At 26.0% G+C, this 20,838-nt stretch overlaps 3 protein-coding genes across 4 annotated transcripts in view; all 3 read left to right on the top strand.

The window, feature by feature from the left end:
* The first annotated feature begins 234 nt into the window (after positions 1–234).
* Positions 235–9,165, top strand: LOC108813237 (protein DETOXIFICATION 19-like). Of its 2 annotated transcripts, XM_018585732.2 has the most exons (7): positions 235–540; positions 7,461–8,005; positions 8,092–8,178; positions 8,272–8,328; positions 8,416–8,654; positions 8,716–8,834; positions 8,944–9,165. In XM_018585732.2, exons 1-7 carry the CDS (start codon positions 259–261, stop codon positions 9,043–9,045), a joined length of 1,431 nt encoding a protein of 476 aa, XP_018441234.1. In that variant the 5' UTR covers positions 235–258; the 3' UTR covers positions 9,046–9,165. The 2 variants fall into 2 exon arrangements, with proteins under 2 accessions (XP_018441234.1, XP_056844245.1); XM_056988265.1 differs by having other exon boundaries at positions 8,416–8,834.
* Positions 9,166–15,231: 6,066 nt separating this feature from the next.
* LOC108813387 (protein DETOXIFICATION 19-like) lies at positions 15,232–18,109 on the top strand. Its single transcript, XM_018585927.2, has 7 exons — positions 15,232–15,706; positions 16,111–16,655; positions 16,745–16,831; positions 16,923–16,979; positions 17,081–17,319; positions 17,405–17,523; positions 17,610–18,109. Exons 1-7 carry the CDS (start codon positions 15,428–15,430, stop codon positions 17,709–17,711), a joined length of 1,428 nt encoding a protein of 475 aa, XP_018441429.2. The 5' UTR covers positions 15,232–15,427; the 3' UTR covers positions 17,712–18,109.
* LOC130495496 (uncharacterized) overlaps positions 17,717–20,838 on the top strand; it is a 5,432-nt gene continuing 2,310 nt past the window's right edge. Inside the window, exon 1 of the mRNA XM_056986903.1 lies at positions 17,717–17,862. Coding sequence (XP_056842883.1) covers positions 17,717–17,862 — 146 coding nt within the window. The remainder of the gene's footprint in view (positions 17,863–20,838) is intronic.

Raw genomic sequence — 20,838 nt, 5'->3', positions numbered from 1 at the left:
TCATCTCCCTTATTTAATTCATTTCTTCATCTCCCATTCTTAAGTATCCTCAGCAACCAAAGTAAGCATAAGTGCTTTTAGGGTATCCAGTCTATGATTAGGATTACCTATAGTGTTTATCTTGATTAATAAGTCAGTTATGGTAAGGACAACGATAGTTTAGCTTATGTGTATATAAATAAGGCGTTGTAAGTTCTCTTGTGACAAGTTAGAAATTTACATATTACACCAAGTTTACAGCTTCATCAAGAAGATCCAATGGTTGATCCTACCAATACGATCACTCCCTTGCTGGACGATCATGAAGTTGGAGGAGATGACGTTGGAGGAAGGAAAAGCTCATCTTGGGTTCAAAAAGTGATAGAGCTGGAAGAATTAAAGGCTCAAATTACTTACGGTCTTCCAATGATATTCACAAATCTTTTCATCTATTGCATCCCTTTAACATCTGTGATGTTTGCTTCTCACCTCGGCCAACTCGAGCTCGCTGGGGCAACCCTCGCCAATTCTTGGGCCACCGCTACCGGGTTTGCCTTCATGGTACCATCTAATCTATTAAAAGTGAAGTACAATTTAGAAATAACTCTGATTTTTTCTTAATATTTACAAGGAATTGCCACTGACAATATACTAAACCACCAAACACGAGTTACTTAATTAATTAAACCAGCGATTTAAATTGGACCAAAACATTAATTAGACCAGCGACTTAAATTGGACCAGAACATTAATTAAATATGCCATTAGATATAATACTAGCCAAATTTCAGGCCCAATCTTTTTCAACATAAAAATTTTCAACGGATCCATCTTTTTGTCTATTAATAGTTTTTTTTTGACAAAATAAACTTAGAATTTTTGTCTATTAATAGTTACTATATATATATATTATCAAAGTTGAAGTACACAATTAGATTATTTAGAAATAAAGATAGTACAATAAATGAGATATGTTTTGAAACATGGATAATAGAGATATGTACTTTCTTTTATTTATTCATTTAACCATTGTACTTTTAATAAATTAATAACAAATAAAAATTGTTTAGAAACATTAATAACATATTTAATACTTCTTTTTATTTAAATATTTAGCATTTATTTTTACAATAAATTAAACAACATTCTTTCTATATTTCTTTTTATTTACAATTCTGTCACTATATTTACAAATTATTTATGGAGAAAATAAAAACACAAAACTGAAATATAAATAGTATATAAAAAAATTAAAACAGTATTGTTACCTTATATTTTATTTAGTCAAATATAAAAATTTCAAGATTCCTTTTTTAAAAAAAAAACCATAAAATTAATAATAATTCATAGAAAACTAATACATAAAAAAAATTGAAACATGATAAAAGTATGTTCAAGAATAAAAAAATAATGGCTTATGTTATTAATAAAAATTGAAATCCATTATATCAGTTTTAAAATATACAAAATGGACTAATCTAATTACCTAAAAACATTGTTTGTCTAAAATAATCATAAAATATTATAAGAAAATGTTTTATTTAAAATATGCATATATTCAAAATTTTTTTTTACTAAAATATTTTCCATTATTAAAAAATGTTTTCAAATATATATAAGAAAAATACAACAAAAAGATAATTTCATATGCCAACTTAAATTATGGTTTTTATGTTTCATCTTAAACTTTAAGAATTTAATATATATGATTATTTATAAGATGGTACATATAAAATACTATTAATTATATGATTATTTATATGATAGACCAATACATTAATTATATGATGACATATATATGATACATAATAGTGACTAGGGCTGGACATTCATGTATCCATTCCGATTCGTTTCGGATCTGTTTGGGTTTTGGATTTCCGGGGTCAAAGATTTCAGTCTTTTCATATATTTCTAAATTTCAGTTCAGGTATCCATTCGGATTCGTTTCGGATCTGTTTGAGTTTTGGGTTCCGGGGTCAAAGATTTCAACCTCATTTAGATATTTCTAAATTTCAGTTCGAATTACATTCAGATCTTTGCGGGTTCAGTTCGGGTTCGGACAACCCATTTAAATTATTTTAAAAATTTATTATATATTTTGAATTTCTTAAAATCTATAAATAAAATAATATATTGTATATAAATCTAAATAACATATGTTGGTTTGATTTAAAATTTTGTTAAATAACATATTCTAAGTTTAGTTAGAATACCTAAACTTAACAAATAAATTGGTTTAATTTAAATTTTGGATCAAAAATCAATAATTATTTTAAATATTTTTGGTGTTTTGAGTGTACTTCTACTATGTTAGATATTTATATTTGACTATTTTTATATATTTTCAAGTTTTAAACCGACCTAAAAGTATCATATATATTCTGGATGTTTCTATATACATTAAAACTAAAAATAATTAATATATATAAGTATATTAATCTTTTCAGATACATTTTGATATCTAAAATACTTCGGTTCAAATTAGTTATGGTTTCGGTTGTCTAAATATCAAAATTTTGAATAATTTGGATATTTAATCAATTTTGGTTCGGGTTTGGTATTACTCTTTTGGATCGTGATCGGTTTGGTTCTTCAGATTTGAATTTTTTATCGAAATTTAATATTGACATGAAATAAATAGCAATATATTTTTGAAATATACACCCGCACGGGTGTGCGGATCAAAATCTAGTTCTCCTCTATGCCTCAAGCATTTATATCCACCATTTTTAAGCTGCATAAGTAACTTAAACGGTAAAACTCACATCTTTCATCGCAATGGTTATGGGAATCAACAAGTCCTCTTTCTAATATTCGCGTGTAGATCTTGACCCAATCACAAGGGACGTAATTAATCAATTTTTCATTATGGCGTCTATAACGAAGTGCAGAGACGGTCCTAGAAAATTCAGGACCAGAAGCAAATTTTAAAAAATTGGCCGCTTTTTTGTAGAGGCAAACCCTGGTTGGTGTAAGAAATTCTGTGGCTTTCAGATTTTACCACTAGACTAAATAAGATTAGTTTAATCTAGCTAAGATTTACTTTTAATTAAGATTTCAAAAATATTAGATTGCTTTCACTTTCACAACATATATAGTTTGTTATTCGCGGTGCATTTAAAATTTTTTTTATTTATTATTTATGTAAAATTTGAAATATTATCATTTTGAGTCTGAATATCTATTTTCAAAATTTTATATTTTGTCAAAAAAAATTAAAAAAATTACACTACTATTTTTGAGTTTGAAAGATTACATGCATTCTGAATTTGTTTTTGTTAATACACTAAAACATTATTTTATAAAAAACAAATATGAATCTTTGATAATATTTTTAATTTTTTCAATATATTTTGTTATAATTAAAAATATGATAAAAATTTGATTTATCATTAATATTTTAAATGAATTATTAAAATTTTATAGTTTCTAATAACATTTTAAATAGTATATGAACTAAAGGTTATTATATACTATTATATTTTTGTATATAAACATTTTAAAAAATATATTGTTGAGAGTTTCAAAAAAATAAAAGATAATATTAGTTGAATATACAAAAGTTTAACCTATGCTAATAAATTTACATTTGTATAAAATATTATAGTTTATGAATTTTAACTCATTTTACTGGTGAGTTATAATTTATTCAAATGAAACAATTTTTATAAAATAAAAATTTGTTAATTTACCTATTTAATATATTTAATATTAAATTTATATAGCACTTCTATTTTTAGATAATAAAGAATATAATTATATAATTTATAAAAAAATAGTATATAATTTTTTTTATTTTCTTGTTTTATAATAAAATTTTAGTAAACATTGATTTATAATAATAATATATTACTAATTATGAAATTAATTAAAATATTTAAGTAAGATTTGGTTAGATTCTTTCTCAACAGATTTTGTTATAATTACAAAAAAAAAAAATTTAATAGTTGGTTTATTATTAATATAACTAATCAAAATATGCAAAATTAACTAATTTTACAAGTGGTCCTACTATAACTTGTTAATGGTAGATAAAAATAGAATCCTAAATTAAAAATTAAGATATATATATTTGAAAAATAAATATGCACTTCAGATATTTAATTCCATATTATTTTGGTAAGATATCTAAAGCTAAGAATTTTAAATTTAAATAAGTGTCTTAAATACTTAATTATATATAATAATTATATATTTTTTAATATTTTCTTTTTAAATTTAAATTTTTGATTTTACTTTGGGTATTGATATCTTGCATATTTGCCTTCATGGTACCATTCTCCTCTATGCCTCAAGCATTTATATCCACCATTTTTAAGCTGCATAAATAACTTAAACGGTAAAACTCACATCTTTCATCACAATGGTTTTGGGAATCAACAAGTCCTCTTTCTAATATTCGCGTGTAGATCTTGACCCAATCACAAGGGACGTAATTAATCAATTTTTCATTATGGCGTCTATAACGAAGTGCAGAGCCGGTCCTAGAAAATTCAGGACCAGAAGCAAATTTTGAAAAATTGGCCGCTTTTTTGTAGAGTCAAACCCTGGTTGGTGTAAGAAATTCTGTGGCTTTCAGATTTTACCACTAGACTAAAGAAAGGTTTTGTAAAATGTGGCCGAAATTTTCTTTAAACTAAAATGGCCGGAAGCCACTGTTTCATTGGCTTGGCCTACGAGCCGGCTTTGCAAAATGTATACACATTCTTATCTCAATTTTCCTTTTGATATATTTTCAAGAATACATTAGAAACTCTAACAAATTAATAGAAAAAAGAAATTAGTAATTTATTTTATCTTTAATCGGTCCGGTTCAATATATTACATGATTAAATAATAAGATAATATTTTTTAAAAAAAATCTATGTAAATATATAATCTCACTGAAGTAACAAATTAATAATTCATATATATAAGATACATATAAGTACAAATAAAATATTGTATTGCTTGTCTTATATTCACAATGAAGTTCACTTTTATTGTTTTCTCCACACTTCAATATATTTTGATAAAATTTAGTAAAACTATATTTGAAACTAGATTTAAATTCTATGAAACATATTTCAGATACACCAAATAAATATAGTAAAAACGATATAAAATTCAAATTTATAAAATTTAAGATTAATATATATATATACAATAACTATTTTCTTATTTTATAAAAATATATCCTAAAAATAGAGAAATCTGGAAATTATTTTTTTTGTTAACTAAAAACTCTATAAATGAATAAAATTTTGTAGTCCCAGCATTATTAATCTATAGAGTTTTTAATGTAAATAGTTGGCTCATTAAAGATAATAATTAGAAATGTAACCCAAAATTTGAACCGAATCCGAACGGAAAATGTGATATGTACTCAGTCTGAAATATAAAAAAATATCCATATGGGTCTTGTAGTATATTATAAAATATATCCGAACCCGAAGTGTTATTTACCAAATTCGAACAAGTAATCCGAAAAAACTCAAAAAACCCGTAAAAAACCCAAAAATATATCCGAGAAACTGATCCAAATGTTCAAATTAATATGAAACTAGATTTTAACCCGTATGTCCATGCGGATATTTTTCATTTTATAAATGTATTTTATCTTAAGTAATTTTATAATATTATTTTTATATTTCTTATTCGTCATTATTAATATATAGTAATTTTTAATACATTTTATTTTGTTATTAATTTTAATTACTTACTAATGTATTTTCGAGTTAGATACAATAAAATAACAATATGGATAATAAAATAAATAACCTCCTTAAAATAAGTTTTTATTTAATTTATAAATTTTATATTAAACTTTAAAATTTATTTATTTATATTATAGAAAATAAATATTTTTAAGATAATTTTGTTTAAAAATATATAATTTAACATATATTATTTTAATATTTTACGGGATTTATAAGTAAAAACACTATATTTTAAAAATAATATCGCCCTATTGTTTTAGTAAATTTTTATACATAGTAACATCTATCATATTATTTTAGTAAATTTTATTAATATAGTATATTTTTGGATGTTATGATATTAATATTTTTTAATCAAGATTTCAAAAATATTAGATTGTTTTCACTTTCACAACATATATAGTTTGTTATTCGCGGTGCATTTAAAAAATTGTTATTTATTATTTATGTATAATTTGAAATATTATCATTTTGAGTCTGAATATCTATTTTCAAAATTTTATATTTTGTCAAAAAAATTGAAAAATTACACTACTATTTTTGAGTTTGAAAGATTACATGCATTCTGAATTTGTTTTTGTTAATACACTAAAACATTATTTTATAAAAAACAAATATGAATCTTTGATAATATTTTTAATTTTATCAATATATTTTGTCATAATTAAAAAATATGATAAAAATTTGATTTGTCATTAATATTTTAAATGAATTATTAAAATTTTATAGTTTCTAATAACATTTTAAATAGTATATGAACTAAAGATTATTATATACTATTATATTTTTGTATATAAACATTTTAAAAAATATATTGTTGAGAGTTTCAAAAAAAATAAAAAGATAATATTAGTTGAATATACAAAAGTTTAACCTACGCTAATAAATTTACATTTGTATAAATATTATAGTTTATGAATTTTAACTCATTTTACTGGTGAGTGATAATTTATTCAAATGAAACAATTTTTATAAAATAAAAAATTTGTTAATTTACCTATTTAATATATTTTAATATTAAATTTATATAGCACTTCTATTTTTAGATAATAAAGAATATAATTATATAATTTATAAAAATAGTATATAATTTTTTTTTATTTTCTTGTTTTATAATAAAATATTAGTAAACATTGATTTATAATAATAATATATTACTAACTATGAAATTAATTAAAATATTTAAGTAAGATTTGGTTAGATTCTTTCTCAACAGATTTTGTTATAATTACAAAAAAAAATCAAATTTATAGTTGGTTTATTATTAATATAACTAATCAAATATGCAAAATTAACTAATTTTACAAGTGGTCCTACTATGACTTGTTAATGGTAGATAAAAATAGAATCCTAAATTAAAAAATTAAGATATATATATTTGAAAAATAAATATGCACTTCAGATATTTAATTCCATATTATTTTGATATGATATCTAAAGCTAAGTATTTCAAATTTAAATAAGTGTCTTAAATACTTAATTCTATATAAATAATTATATATGTTTATATTTTTCTTTTAAATTTTTGATTTTACTTCGGGTATACCTGAATCAATCATGTATACCTCAAAAATATATGGTTACTTTATTGGTTTTAGAATGTGATGCAAATTAGAACTGAAACAGATGAATTATATCTAGACTTGGCTTATACTTACAAATTTACTAGAATGAGACCTAGATGTATTCCAAAAAGAATCAAAATACGAAATACCCTACCTGAACGACCCCAACATCCATGCCTACTCCATACTAATATATATTAGTGTCCCTTTTTTACAGACGGGGTTAAGTGGAGCACTTGAGACATTATGTGGTCAAGACTTTGGTGCAAAAAGCTACAAAATGTTGGGGATTCATCTGCAATCATCATGCATCGTCTCGTTAGTTTTTACCATCCTCATCTCTATCTTCTGGTTCTTCACAGAACCGGTTTTCGGATTTATCGGACAAGATTCCAACATCTCAAGACAAGCTGCACTGTATATAAAATACCAAATTCCTGGTTTACTCGCTGACGGGTTCTTACAAAACATTCTTAGGTTTTGCCAAACACAATCCATTGTTGCTCCGCTAGTCATCTTCTCGTTTGTTCCCCTGGTGATCAATATTGGTATCGCATATGTTCTGGTCTATTTAGCTGGCCTTGGATTCATTGGTGCTCCAATAGCTACATCTATTTCATTGTGGATAGCTTTCCTTTCTCTTGGAACTTATGTGATATGTTCTGACAAGTTTAAGGAAACATGGACTGGGTTTTCATTAGAATCATTCCGTTATGTAGTAATAAACTTGACATTGAGCCTCCCATCTGCTGCTATGGTATGGTAAGTCAGATCAGTAGCCATTGCTAACTACTAACTTCATATGACTGTTAGAGCTTAAGAGTGGACTATATATATTGTTGCAACAGTTTGGAATATTGGGCGTTCGAGATACTTGTGTTCTTAGCAGGATTGTTGCCTAACCCGGAAATCACCACCTCTTTGGTAGCTATATGGTAAGCTTTATACCACTATTTAATTAGTTAAGTAATGTTGTATTTCATATCAAAAGAATAGCTTATAGTTTCGTAATGTATAATTAAATTCAGCGTCAACACGGAGTCGATTAGCTACATGTTAACATATGGACTTAGCGCAGCTGCAAGGTCAGCCATTTCACCAATCATTTTAAAACTATGTATTTTCCTCTTATCACAACATTATTTTATGTAATATTAAAAACGTTATTGTAGTACACGTGTGTCCAACGAACTTGGAGCTGGAAACGTGGAAGGTGCAAAGAAGGCCACTTCTGTAACCGTTAAGTTGTCTTTTGTCCTTGGCCTTGGCGTAGTGCTTGCTTTACTTGTAGGTCACGATGGTTGGGTCGGGTTATTCAGCAATAGTCGTGTCATCAAAGAAGAGTTTGCACCATTGACATTCTTTCTTGCTGCCTCTATAACACTTGATTCAATCCAAGGTGTTCTATCAGGTAAAATATTCTACTTTTTGTTGAATACCAAACATACAAAAAACTCAACTTTTATCGACAGGAGTAGCCAGAGGGTGCGGTTGGCAGCACGTCGTCACGGTTATAAATTTGGGAACATTCTATTTAATTGGAACGCCTATTGCAGCCTTTTGTGGTTTCAAGTTAAAGTTGTATGCCAAGGTACTCTCTTATGAAATTGGTAAATAATTCGAACATTTATGTGATGTACTGTTTTTTTTTTGAACTGGGAATGATGTTGTGTTTTGAGTCATCGTTTTGGTGAACACAGGGTTTGTGGATTGGTATGATAACTGGGATATTTTGCCAATGTTCGTCACTCATGCTTATGACAGTTTTCCGGAAGTGGACAAAGCTAAATTCTTCGGTCTAAAAGATCATGAAACTATGGACGAGACTAATATCATTATTGTGTTTTTGGATTTTTAATAATAAAACCAAAGAAAACCTCTAAATTATTTTTTCAGTGAATAAAACACTCGATTTTCTGTTAGTGTCAATCTCTCTTCTGTCTAAAATTCCGTTAAGAGTAGACAAGAACCGCTAAATGAAAATGCTGTTTTGAACAAAGCAAACTTGTACATGTTTTTAATAATAACTAGAGTGGTAGCGCGGATATTTTCTTTGATTTATAAATGTGACTATATTTTTGATTTTGAAGATGCAAGATATCTGTCCTGACGTAGTTGCTGACGTAGTTGTTGAAACAGACGTTGTGTTGAGTAGTAAAAACTATGTGGAGTCCAGATGCTGAGCTGGAGTCGTGTAGATTTGAAAAGCAAGAAATTATCTTGAAGATAAGGAAAGGGGAAAAAACTTGGCGAACAAGTTTATGATTTAAAGAAAGAGTAATAATTGCATTCCAAGAAAATGAAAGTTGCACTTATTGTTATAGAAGATGTCCATATCTATGTTGTTTTGGAAACTAGGATTTCGAAAACATGAAAAACTATATAAAATAGCTATGGATCGTTATTAGTGAGACAGAGATACAGAGACTGATCTCAGAGAGAGAGAAAGAGAGAGAAGTTTTTGGAAGTACTCTCGGGTCATATTGAAGTAGTGTCTGAAATACTTGAGAGAGGAGAAACATAAGCGACATGATAAACATAGTTGAAGATCTTGATAATTAATGAAAAATTAAAATAAAAAACGCAATCAAAATTGTATATAAAGAGATTTCTACAATATTCAAACGGTATGATTCTTTCTAATTTTATAAAATAGTATATATATAATGTATTTTAGTGAAAGATTTCATAATATATAAATATTTTATGTTAAATTTGTTATTGATTTTATAATTGTATAACAATAAACTATTTTGTTGGTGTTTAAATTAATAATATATTTATTAATAAATATTACTAAGATAATCATGCCCGCATGGCGGACTAAACACCTAGTATTAATATATATAATTAATTACTATTAACTGCGGTTCGGATATAAACATTCGGAGCCTAAGTACGGATTTGATAAAAAATGTAGTCTGTTTTGATAAAAGAAAGTAGGGAAGTTTTAATAGGGAAAATAATATAAAAATAACTATATTAATACAATTAGAGATTAATTTATTTGCTTAGTAATCATGTCATAAATTTTTATTTTTATATATTTAAATATTAAAACAAATTTGAAATAATTATTATAATTTATATATTTTTAATATTGAAAATTTAAAAAGTCTTTATATTGAGCCGGGTCAGGCGTTTTGGTGAGTTTTAACCTAGTTTTTACCAAATTTGTAACTTAACTCAAATATGATTTTTAACAAAATCTTTTATCTGATCATTTTCACGGTTTGATTAGATCTATCAGCCTAGTTCAGTTTTCAGAACAAATTTAAATTTAATATAATATCTTAGGTATACATCTGTTTATGAAATAAAGAAGTAGTGAATATTTGATCTACAATTATATTTTATTCATTAAAATAGTGGAAATGTATGTGGTATATATAATTAAAATAATGATGGATTAGTAAAATATTAATTTAGTAAATAAATTTAAAATATTGATATATTAAAATATTTAACTATTAATGTAACTTAGATCTGTTTTAGTTTGATTCTTTTTGTTTTCTTATTTGTTTCTTTTATAGTTGTTTCCATTTTTCAAGACACAATAAAGTTTTTTTAAAAAACATTTATCATATATAATATAAAAATTCCAAATGGTAAATGTATATATTTATAGTATGGAAAATGAATTGAGTATAATATAGATGCAAATACATTAAGTTCTAAAAATAGAAGTGTAATAATAAGCATTGTAAATTTATATTTGCATAGTTTTTCATATAATATTTGATTTGCAAAAAGCACATTCTGTATAGCCTTATATACTATTTAAGAAAATTATATTTTTTAAACTATGACACATGTCAATACGAGAATAATATTCCGAATTCTTAAAAAATAAGTTGGTCAATCTAAATATATAATATCATTTTATTAAACTATTCATAAAATTAGTTAGTAATATAAAAAATATTATTCTTTCTTTTGTTAAATGAAATAAACAGAACAACCTAATTTGATAAAAATATATAGTAATTAATAATTTAAATAATAAAGATTTGATAATAATTTGTATATCCTTTAAAAATTTAAAAATATATTATTAAAATAAATTGAATAATGACATTAACCATATAAAAACGTTTAGATTTTTCTGTATATATTATATTTTTTTTTAAAACAACTATAAATTAATAAAACTCTTTAAATTCCCACTTGGAAATTTTTTGATTAATGATTTAATTTTATTATAACCAGATACAAATTTTCAGAAAACTATATGAATAAAAAATCTTATTTAATTGATATTAGATCTTGATCCACACAACCGCGTGGATTGTATTTTCATTTTTATAAATATAAATATTTTTAGAATATAAATGGTACATATTTTTAAGGTTAATCATATATTTAAATATTTATATAACTATTTCAAATACTATAATTTATAATTTACATGTTATAACTAATCAATTGTTTAAAATCATATGTATTTGTCACTTATTATTTTGTATTTATCTTATTATATATGCATTTAGCTATTAAACAAATTAATATATTCATGAGAAAACATATCTGAAAATTATTTTATATTTAATTTATGGTAAATTCTGATCCGCTCTTCAAAACTGGATTTACTTTTACAAATACTTTTATGCTTATTTATTTTAAATAATATATTATTGTATTTTATTTTTTAGACATGTGTTATATAGTTTTTTAATTTTAAGCCATTCTGTCAACATACTTAAAATAAAAAGATATTATGATTAAAGTAGTTACAAAGATTTTATATTATTAGCTTTAATGAAATACATGTTAATTTTTATACATGTATTATATATTTTGCTAATGTTAACCCGTCTCACCAACGTATTAGATTTTATTTTTGAAAATAAATATTTTATACTTACGAAAATAAAATATATTAAATCTATAAATTTACAATTGAATACATTTTTATTATATTTAGCTGAATATAATAATTTTCTTTTAATATGATTGATTATGATTAAATAATGGATCAAATATAATATAATTTTTTATTTTTATAAATGATAACTAAATTTATTAATATATAATAATATTTCAAACTAATTTCAAAATTAGTGAAATTATTTAAATATAATTTCGGAAAATAAAGATATTGTAAAAATATTTTAAAACAGACTTTTTAGAATTTCTAAATAAATATATTTACATTTAAAATGAAAAAATATCAAAAGATATTATGATTAAATTATTTTAAAGATTCTATATATTATTATTAGTCTTAGTAAATTTAATAAAATTTCTAAATAATGTTCCAAATTAAAAAAAATCACACATGAAAGATCATGACTTCTGTTTTACTATATAATATTTAGATTATTTATATATATACACATATATATATATATATATGTATATGTATATGTATACGGATATATGTATTTTCTAATATATCATGTAAAATTCATAAATTTAAAATTTGCATTGAAGAGTACTTAGAATTTAACATTTTAGTTTAAAATTTTCATTAAATTTTTTAAAATAATTATAAATTATGAAAAATATATTAAAAGTTCCATATTTAATTTTTTTATCAATGATTTAATTATTTCCGCTATAAAAAATACAAAGATCATAAAATCATATGAATATAACATTTTATTTAATAAATAGTCATATTAAAATATATTATACATCTTCTAACATCATTTATATTTAGTTGTTTATAATATAAAATAGAAAAAAATAATTATTTGGATGTGTTTACCGTAAAATGATTATAAATAATAAAAATTATTGTTTGATTTATATGTTTGTGCCAATATCATTATATACATAACAGTTACTAATCTCTCAGTTCTTGTTTTTTTTAACGTCTCAATTCTATCACCCTGTGAGAATACACGCCTGACTGCACCACTCTGAACCGTCCTATGTGATACGTATTCGATGGTACGTCATGACTGCATAACTCTGAACCGCACCATAATTTGTAGTGACATAATGATAAAAGAAGTGCGTTATTTATAACTTGTAGTTGTAGACCACACCAAAAACAAATATTTTGGTGATTGCGTTATTTAACAAAGTTGTTTTCCTAACTAATTTTTTTTCTGATTGGTGACAATTGCAAAATATGACAAATCATCACAAAACATATACAATTTTCTTTTACTCTTATTTCTTTTTCTTTTTAGGATGTCATTGTAATTTAAAACAAATAAAAAATTTCCGGAATTTTTAATCTGAAAACTTTTTAGAAAGAAAAGAAAAACTCTTTCCATTTATAGCTAGGCTACGATTAAAATATGTAGCCAAAAGCCAGGGCCTAATCATTTTATTTTGTTTAAAAAGGTGTAGCAAAAAGAAATAATTAAATCAACCAGTTAGTCGTAAATAATTTGAAATTATTGATTTACTTACAGGAGTGCTCTTATCCGAATCTTGGTTTTCGTTAGGTCTGTCACGGATTGGATATCCGGATTTTTGAAGATAGTTGTCATTTGTTTCGAATGTTACGGATATCTAATTTTCTGATTTATTTTATTTCAGAAAATACGGATATTCAGATATCCGAAAAATAAATAGATATTTGCGGATAATTACGGATATCTCATTTGTTTTGATTAATACAAATAATCTTAAAAATTTGATACAAATATGTTTTGTTAATTGTTTTATGATATAAAAGATAAAAATTAAAAGATATAGTGAATCTACATATTTTATAAATTTTTAAACTTGGTTAACAATTATAATAACACAAAAATTAAGAAAAATTATAATTATCGTAAATGTTTTCTCTTCTTTTTATATAGGGGAATTTTCAAAAATACTACTTTCAAGATACCATTATTCATCTTTACCACCACTAAAGACACATTTTCAATAATACCTTATTTATTAAAATGGTAAAGACTCTTATATCTTTGTTTTTATATGTTTTTCAAAATTCTAATCCCAAATTCTAATTCCTAAACCTCCAATTCTAAACCCTAAACCCAAAATCTTCAACTCTAAACCCTAAACCCTAAACTATATACCCTAAATTCAATATCCTAAACCCTAAACCCTAAAGTCTAAACTATAAACCCTAAATCCTTAACTCTAAACCCTAAATCTTAAACTCTAAACCCTAAACTATATACCTTAAACCCTAAAACATCAAATCTAAACCCTAAATCCTAAACCTTTAAATCTAGACCCTTCATTAAAAGTAGTGGTAAAAATGGTTAGTGTAAACATGAAAAGTGGTATTATAAAAATGGTATTTTTGGCAATTTCTCTTTTATATAATACTTTTATATAAGTAATAGTGTTAATATAATGTGTTAAATCATAAGTTAGAATAATAATTATATAATTTTATACATTTAAAATTTTAAATATAATCAACATATACATGTATTTATATATTGCCGGATCAGATCAGATATTCGCTTCCAAAATTTTTAATATTTGTGATTTGCTTCGAATTTAACGGATATTGAATTTTAGTATTTGCTTTGTTTTGAAAGCTTACGGATATTCGGAATTTTTGGGTTGAAAAGCAACATATAACAAATCAAATCAAATTTAACGGATAAAATGTACAGCACTAATTTTCGTTATATAAGTTTAGGCACTCTTGCTTTATGGTAAACAAAAAATAGTGCAAACCCACTTTCTGAAAACAAAAATAAAATTAAGTGTACACCAGGCCAGTCTTTCAAGTATTATATGGACCCTGGACTAAAAAATTTCTCATACCAAAATGAAATTTTAAAAATCAAAAATAGCAATGGACCCAGTGCCACTGTCACATGTCTAGAGCCGGGCCTGGTGTACACGTTGATGGTATTCGTAGACTAAATGAATGAATAAATGATTTTATTTTGTATGTACATGGCTCTTAAATTTCATTTGCTTTGGTGTTTACGAAGCGACAACGATAGCAAAGAGTAGTGGTTTCGACATGAACTGAATTTATATATAGTCCATTGTCCATTACGGTGTGGCAATAAATAGAAAAGAGAAGGTAGATAAGAGATGGGCCTCTTGAATTTGAGCCTTAACTCACTGCTTGCCTCTCGTTGTGTTAACGTGTTGCTACTTCACTTGCCTCCCTTATTTAATTCAGTTTTTCACCTTTACAAATCAGAATTCGCCTCTTCTAAGTTCTAACTCTTCTGTCTTCCTCTCCCATTCTCAAGTTTCCTCGTCAACCAAAATTAAGCAAAAGTGTTTCATCAAGAAGATCCAATGGCTAAAACCATCAAGACTACCACCCCGTTGTTGAATGATCACGGGGGTGAAGGAGACGATATAGGAAGGAGAAGCCTATCTTGGGTTCAAAAAGTGATAGACGTGGAAGAATCAAAGGCTCAAATTATATACGCTCTTCCAATGATATTCACAAATCTTTTCATCTATTGCATCCCTTTAACCTCTGTGATGTTTGCTTCTCACCTCGGCCAACTCGAGTTAGCTGGTGCAACCCTCGCCAATTCTTGGGCCACTGTCACCGGTTTTGCCTTCATGGTACCATCCCCGATCTTATACCATAATCATTTATATCCACAAGGTCCTATTGATTTCAAGCTGCATAAATTACTTATCCATGTCTCTAGAATTCGGTTTTTGGAGTCAACAAGTCCTTTTTAATAGTTGCGTGTAGATCGTGACCGTAACATAAGGGATGTAATTAATCAATTTTCATGTTACTTAAGGTGTCTACAATGAACAGATGTCAGAAAAAAAAGGAGTCTACAATGAACCTGTGGATAAGTTTAGTTTGAATTTTCTTCTTAACATATCTAAAAGAATATCTGGCTCATTAATGATGATTTGTAAGCATGTGAATATTAGAATATGTATATATAAGTAATAGTATATGATGCCAAAAAAAGTAATAGTATATGTTGGTGTCCTTTTATTATTTTCAGACAGGGTTAAGTGGAGCACTCGAGACATTATGTGGTCAAGGCTTTGGTGCAAAAAGCTACAGAATGTTGGGGATTCATCTACAATCATCATGCATCGTCTCATTAGTCTTCACCATCCTCATCTCCATCTTCTGGTTCTTCACAGAACCAGTTTTCGGACTTATTGGACAAGATCCCAATATCTCAAGACAAGCCGCACTCTATATGAAATACCAAGCTCCCGGTTTACTAGCTTACGGGTTCTTACAGAGCATTGTGAGGTTTTGCCAAACGCAATCTATCGTTACTCCGCTAGTCATCTTCTCGTTTGTTCCCCTGGTGATTAATATTGGTGTCTCATATGTTCTGGTCTATTTTGCTGGCCTTGGATTTATTGGTGCTCCAATAGCTACGTCTATATCATTGTGGATTGCCTTTCTTTCTCTTGGAACTTATGTGATATGTTCAGACAAGTTTAAGGAAACATGGACCGGATTTTCATTAGAACCATTCAGTTATGTAGTCATAAACTTGACATTGAGCCTCCCTTCTGCTGCTATGGTATGGTAAGTCAGATCAATAACGATTACTAAGTACTTAAATTCATATACTTGTTGAATCATAAGAATTGACTATATTATTGTTTTTGCAACAGTTTGGAATATTGGGCGTTCGAGATACTTGTGTTCTTGGCAGGTTTGATGTCTAATCCGGAGATCACCACCTCGCTGGTAGCTATATGGTAAAGCTTTATATCACTACTTAGTTAATTAATGTTCTATTTCATACCAACAAAAATAGCTCATTCTTGCATAATGTAAAAATAAGTTCAGTGTCAACACGGAGTCAATTAGCTACATGTTAACATATGGACTTAGCGCAGCTGCAAGGTCAGCCATCTCATCAATTATTTCAAAACTCTGTTTTCCACTTGTTGTAACATTTTTTTTTGAAAATGTAATAATGAAAACATAACTAATAACCCATGTAGCACGCGTGTGGCCAATGAACTTGGAGCAGGAAATGTACAAGGCGCAAAGAAGGCGACTTCTGTAACCGTTAAACTGTCTTTAGTCCTTGCTTTCGGTGTAGTGCTTGCTTTACTTGTAGGTCATGATGGTTGGGCTGGGTTATTCAGCAATAGTCCTGTCATCAAAGAAGAGTTTGCATCATTGAGATTCTTTCTTGCTGCGTCTATAACTCTTGATTCAATCCAAGGTGTTCTATCAGGTAAAAGATCTTTCTTCTTGTTTTGAATTACCAAAGAAATTGAAGCTCATATTTTCTATACATCCAACTATCTATCGTTCTACAGGAGTGGCTAGAGGATGCGGATGGCAGCATGTAGTCACGGTTATAAACTTGGGAACATTCTACTTAATTGGAATGCCTATTTCAGCCTTCTGTGGTTTCAAGTTGAAGTTATATGCCAAGGTACTCTCTTATGAAATTAGTAAGTGAAATTTTTTTTATGTCTATTATTTGTGATGTTTCTTTATTCACTGTTTTGGTGAAAACAGGGTTTGTGGATTGGTTTGATAAGTGGGATATTTTCCCAATCTTCATCACTCTTGCTTATGACAATTTTCCGGAAGTGGACAAAGCTAAATGCTTCGGTCTGAAGATTATGTCGGAAGTGGACAAAGCTAAATGGTTCGGTCTGAAGATCATGAGAACAAAGTTAAGAAGTAATCCTATTCCTGAAGTCTACCTGTTTCCATGGCAATATATTACACAGGGCAAAGGCTTTCCTCTAGGTCTTTCAACTAGCATGTAATGATTATATTGGATAACATTACCTCCACTGTTTTTAACCTGCGAGGGACGCATCCGAATAACACTTAAGCCAGGAAAAGAAAAAGCAAAATAGCTTGGCTTGGCTAATTAGTGTTGACATTTTTTCCTCCACTGTTTGAAACACTTTTTCCTTACTAATTAGTGTTGACATGTAAACAACACACTTCTGATGCCATGTTGTGGTTTTGATTGGCTTCACCTCTCTTAGTGACCAGCTTCCTCACGTTCTCTTGTTCATGATCTGTTTTTATTCACTCACTCTCTGTTTTTATTCACACACTCACTCTTAGTTTTCACTTGTGTTTTATCATAACACAAGCACACTCACTCTCTTGACTCTCTCACTCACGTTTAGTTTATGGTTGTAGAGAGAAGAGAGAACACTTTGTATGACTAAATTTTTAACTCTTTTCTTATTGATTTTGATACATTCTTACAACACCAATACACATATTTATAGTAGTTTTCTCTAACAACTACACACACATATTTAGATTTTGAGCCTAATCATTCCCACTTGTATACACCTAGACTAAGAAAAGTCTAAACACTCCAACAGCTTATTTGACTTCTCCTTTGATTTTGTTGGCTTTTGTCTCTTCCACATTTTTTCTTGTTCTTGTTCTTCTTTTCTTTTTGTTTTTTTTTCTTGTTTAATCAAATGATACAATTCCAACAATTAGGAGTTTAAAAATAATATTTTTTAGAACTTAGTTTATATTTGACATTATTATTTTTATAATTGAAGTTTATCAATTTGGAAAAAGATAAAACTGTAAATGTATTTTTTGTTTTTGCTTCTTTAGATTTGGTTTTACTATTTTCAATATTATTTATTTAAATTTTAGCATAATTATAGTTACAGTTAATGAAAATAATTTTGTGTATTATATCATATTTATTGATTATTTATTTTAAATATGTCTCTTATCCACTAATCTTAAGTATGTATATATTTAAATATATAATTATAATAAATTTTGGATTTTCATTTGTTATAAAATAATTTTAATCATCAGCAAAAAATAAATGCTAATAAAAGTTTTAAACATTTAATCATCAGCAAAAGGTTAATTGATTAGTATTGTTTTAGTCCGGTATTTGTTAATGCATGCTTATAATTAAATTATATATATATAATATAAAAATAATATGTATATATATAAATTAATTTAAAAATTATAATGCAGTTATATTTATTTTATTTTTATTAATGTGATAAATATTATATTTTCTTTTACTTGTGATATATGAGTTATTAGTTATAATATATTTCAAAAGTCTTGTCAAAAATAAATGTAAACACATAAAATTTAACTTTTCAATAATAATATAAGAGTTAATAGTCATCACCACATTTTTTTTTTACCAAAAAACATAAATTCTTATAAGAAAAGTTTAGGGAAAATAACATAAAACCCATGAAAATAGCACTTGTTCACACTTTAAACCTTAAAAAAATTTCATTAACACTTTAAACCTTCAAATGACATTGTATCGCAAAAAACTCCGAAAGTAAAAATTGACATGTTGAACAGGAAAAAAAAGATGATGTATCAGTTTTTTTCTCGAAAACAACTATCTAACTAATAAAATAAACAAACAAATTAAGTAAAATTTCAAAAAATTAAATTCAATTTTATAAAATTAAACAAATTCAGAAAACTAATCAAAAATTCAGAAAATTAAATAAAATTCAGAAAATTAAAGAACCAATCAGGTTACTAAACAAGAAAATTTCAGAAAATTAACAAAATTAGAAAATTCAAAAACAATTATAAAAATTAAAAATCTGATATATCATCGTTAAAAATAATAATTTCAAACATATCATTGCTTACGATGATGGTTTCTCACATAAACATTAACAATAACAATTTTGACATATCTCCAATGATAGTTTGTGGCAACATCATTGAAAATGACGATAGATATGTCATTAATGATACTTTGGCAATCGTTATTGTCAACGATGATATGCATAATCCATGTGTTATACTAATTTTTAAACGATAAAATGTCACTTTGAAAGTTGTCAAAACATTGTTATTAGACATATCTACTGTTTTTAAACAAAGGTTGTTAAGACATCATTATTTACATATCTACCGTTATTTTCAACGACGACGCCGGAAACTATCTTTGAAAATATGCCAACACCATCATTGTTAATAATTATGTAAGAAGTCATCATCATCATTAGTGATATATTTGAAACTGTTATTCTCAACGAGAATATGAGATTTTTTTACAAAAATCTTATAATTAAAAAAAGTATTTTGAATTTTTGAATATCCTAATTTTTGAAAATTATAGTTTTATTTGGTTTTCTATATTATAATTTACTCTTATTTTGATTTTAGTTAATTTTTTCTATTTTATTTAATTTTCTAAATATTTATTTAATTTTCTGATTTTCTGATTTTTCTTTTTTCTTTTATAAAATATTCTTTATTTTTGAAATTTTATTTTATTTCCAGAATTGTTATTTACTTTTGGAAATTTTATTTAATTTATTTATTTTACTAATTAAATAATTTTTCGGAAAAAAAATTGATACATCATCTTTTAACCTGTGCAATATGTTAACCTTTTAATTTATAATATTTTGTAATAAAAATGTCATTTTGAAGGTTAAAAGTATTAGTAAAAAATCTTCACGATTTAAACTGTTAGTTTCTCGACAAAATTTTACATGCCACAATTAGGTTGATGCAATATTACATTTTTAAAAATTCAAGTCATTTTTTTGGTGAGAATAAATGTAATAATGACACATATATAAATTACTTTGAAAATTAGGGGATACAACAGAATCTATACACAAACAACTGTGGACCACTTGAGACATTATGTGAACAAGGCATCTTTGCATTGCCTCATTAGTCTTCTGTCTTCAGTCTTCACTAGTCATGGGCATATTATCCGAAACCCGAAAACTAAAACCAAACC

The sequence above is a fragment of the Raphanus sativus genome, chromosome 6 (assembly GCF_000801105.2).
Source record: "Raphanus sativus cultivar WK10039 chromosome 6, ASM80110v3, whole genome shotgun sequence".
NCBI classification, from domain to species: Eukaryota; Viridiplantae; Streptophyta; class Magnoliopsida; order Brassicales; family Brassicaceae; genus Raphanus; species Raphanus sativus.
The sequence above is the reverse complement of the archived record's forward strand: the minus strand, read 5'-3'. Positions and strand labels throughout refer to the sequence as shown.

What these genes read in the sequence shown, in the direction of transcription:
- LOC108813237 (XM_056988265.1), top strand. Translation starts at nt 259, where the DNA reads ATGGTTGATCCTACCAATACGATCACTCCCTTGCTGGACGATCATGAA. An exon ending in GGACTTAGCGCAGCTGCAAG is followed by an intron (nt 8,329 to 8,415) that starts GTCAGCCATTTC and finishes ACGTTATTGTAG; the next exon opens with TACACGTGTGTCCAACGAAC. An exon ending in AGTTAAAGTTGTATGCCAAG is followed by an intron (nt 8,835 to 8,943) that starts GTACTCTCTTAT and finishes TGGTGAACACAG; the next exon opens with GGTTTGTGGATTGGTATGAT.
- LOC108813387 (XM_018585927.2), top strand. Translation starts at nt 15,428, where the DNA reads ATGGCTAAAACCATCAAGACTACCACCCCGTTGTTGAATGATCACGGG. An exon ending in ACCTCGCTGGTAGCTATATG is followed by an intron (nt 16,832 to 16,922) that starts GTAAAGCTTTAT and finishes AAATAAGTTCAG; the next exon opens with TGTCAACACGGAGTCAATTA. An exon ending in GGACTTAGCGCAGCTGCAAG is followed by an intron (nt 16,980 to 17,080) that starts GTCAGCCATCTC and finishes TAACCCATGTAG; the next exon opens with CACGCGTGTGGCCAATGAAC.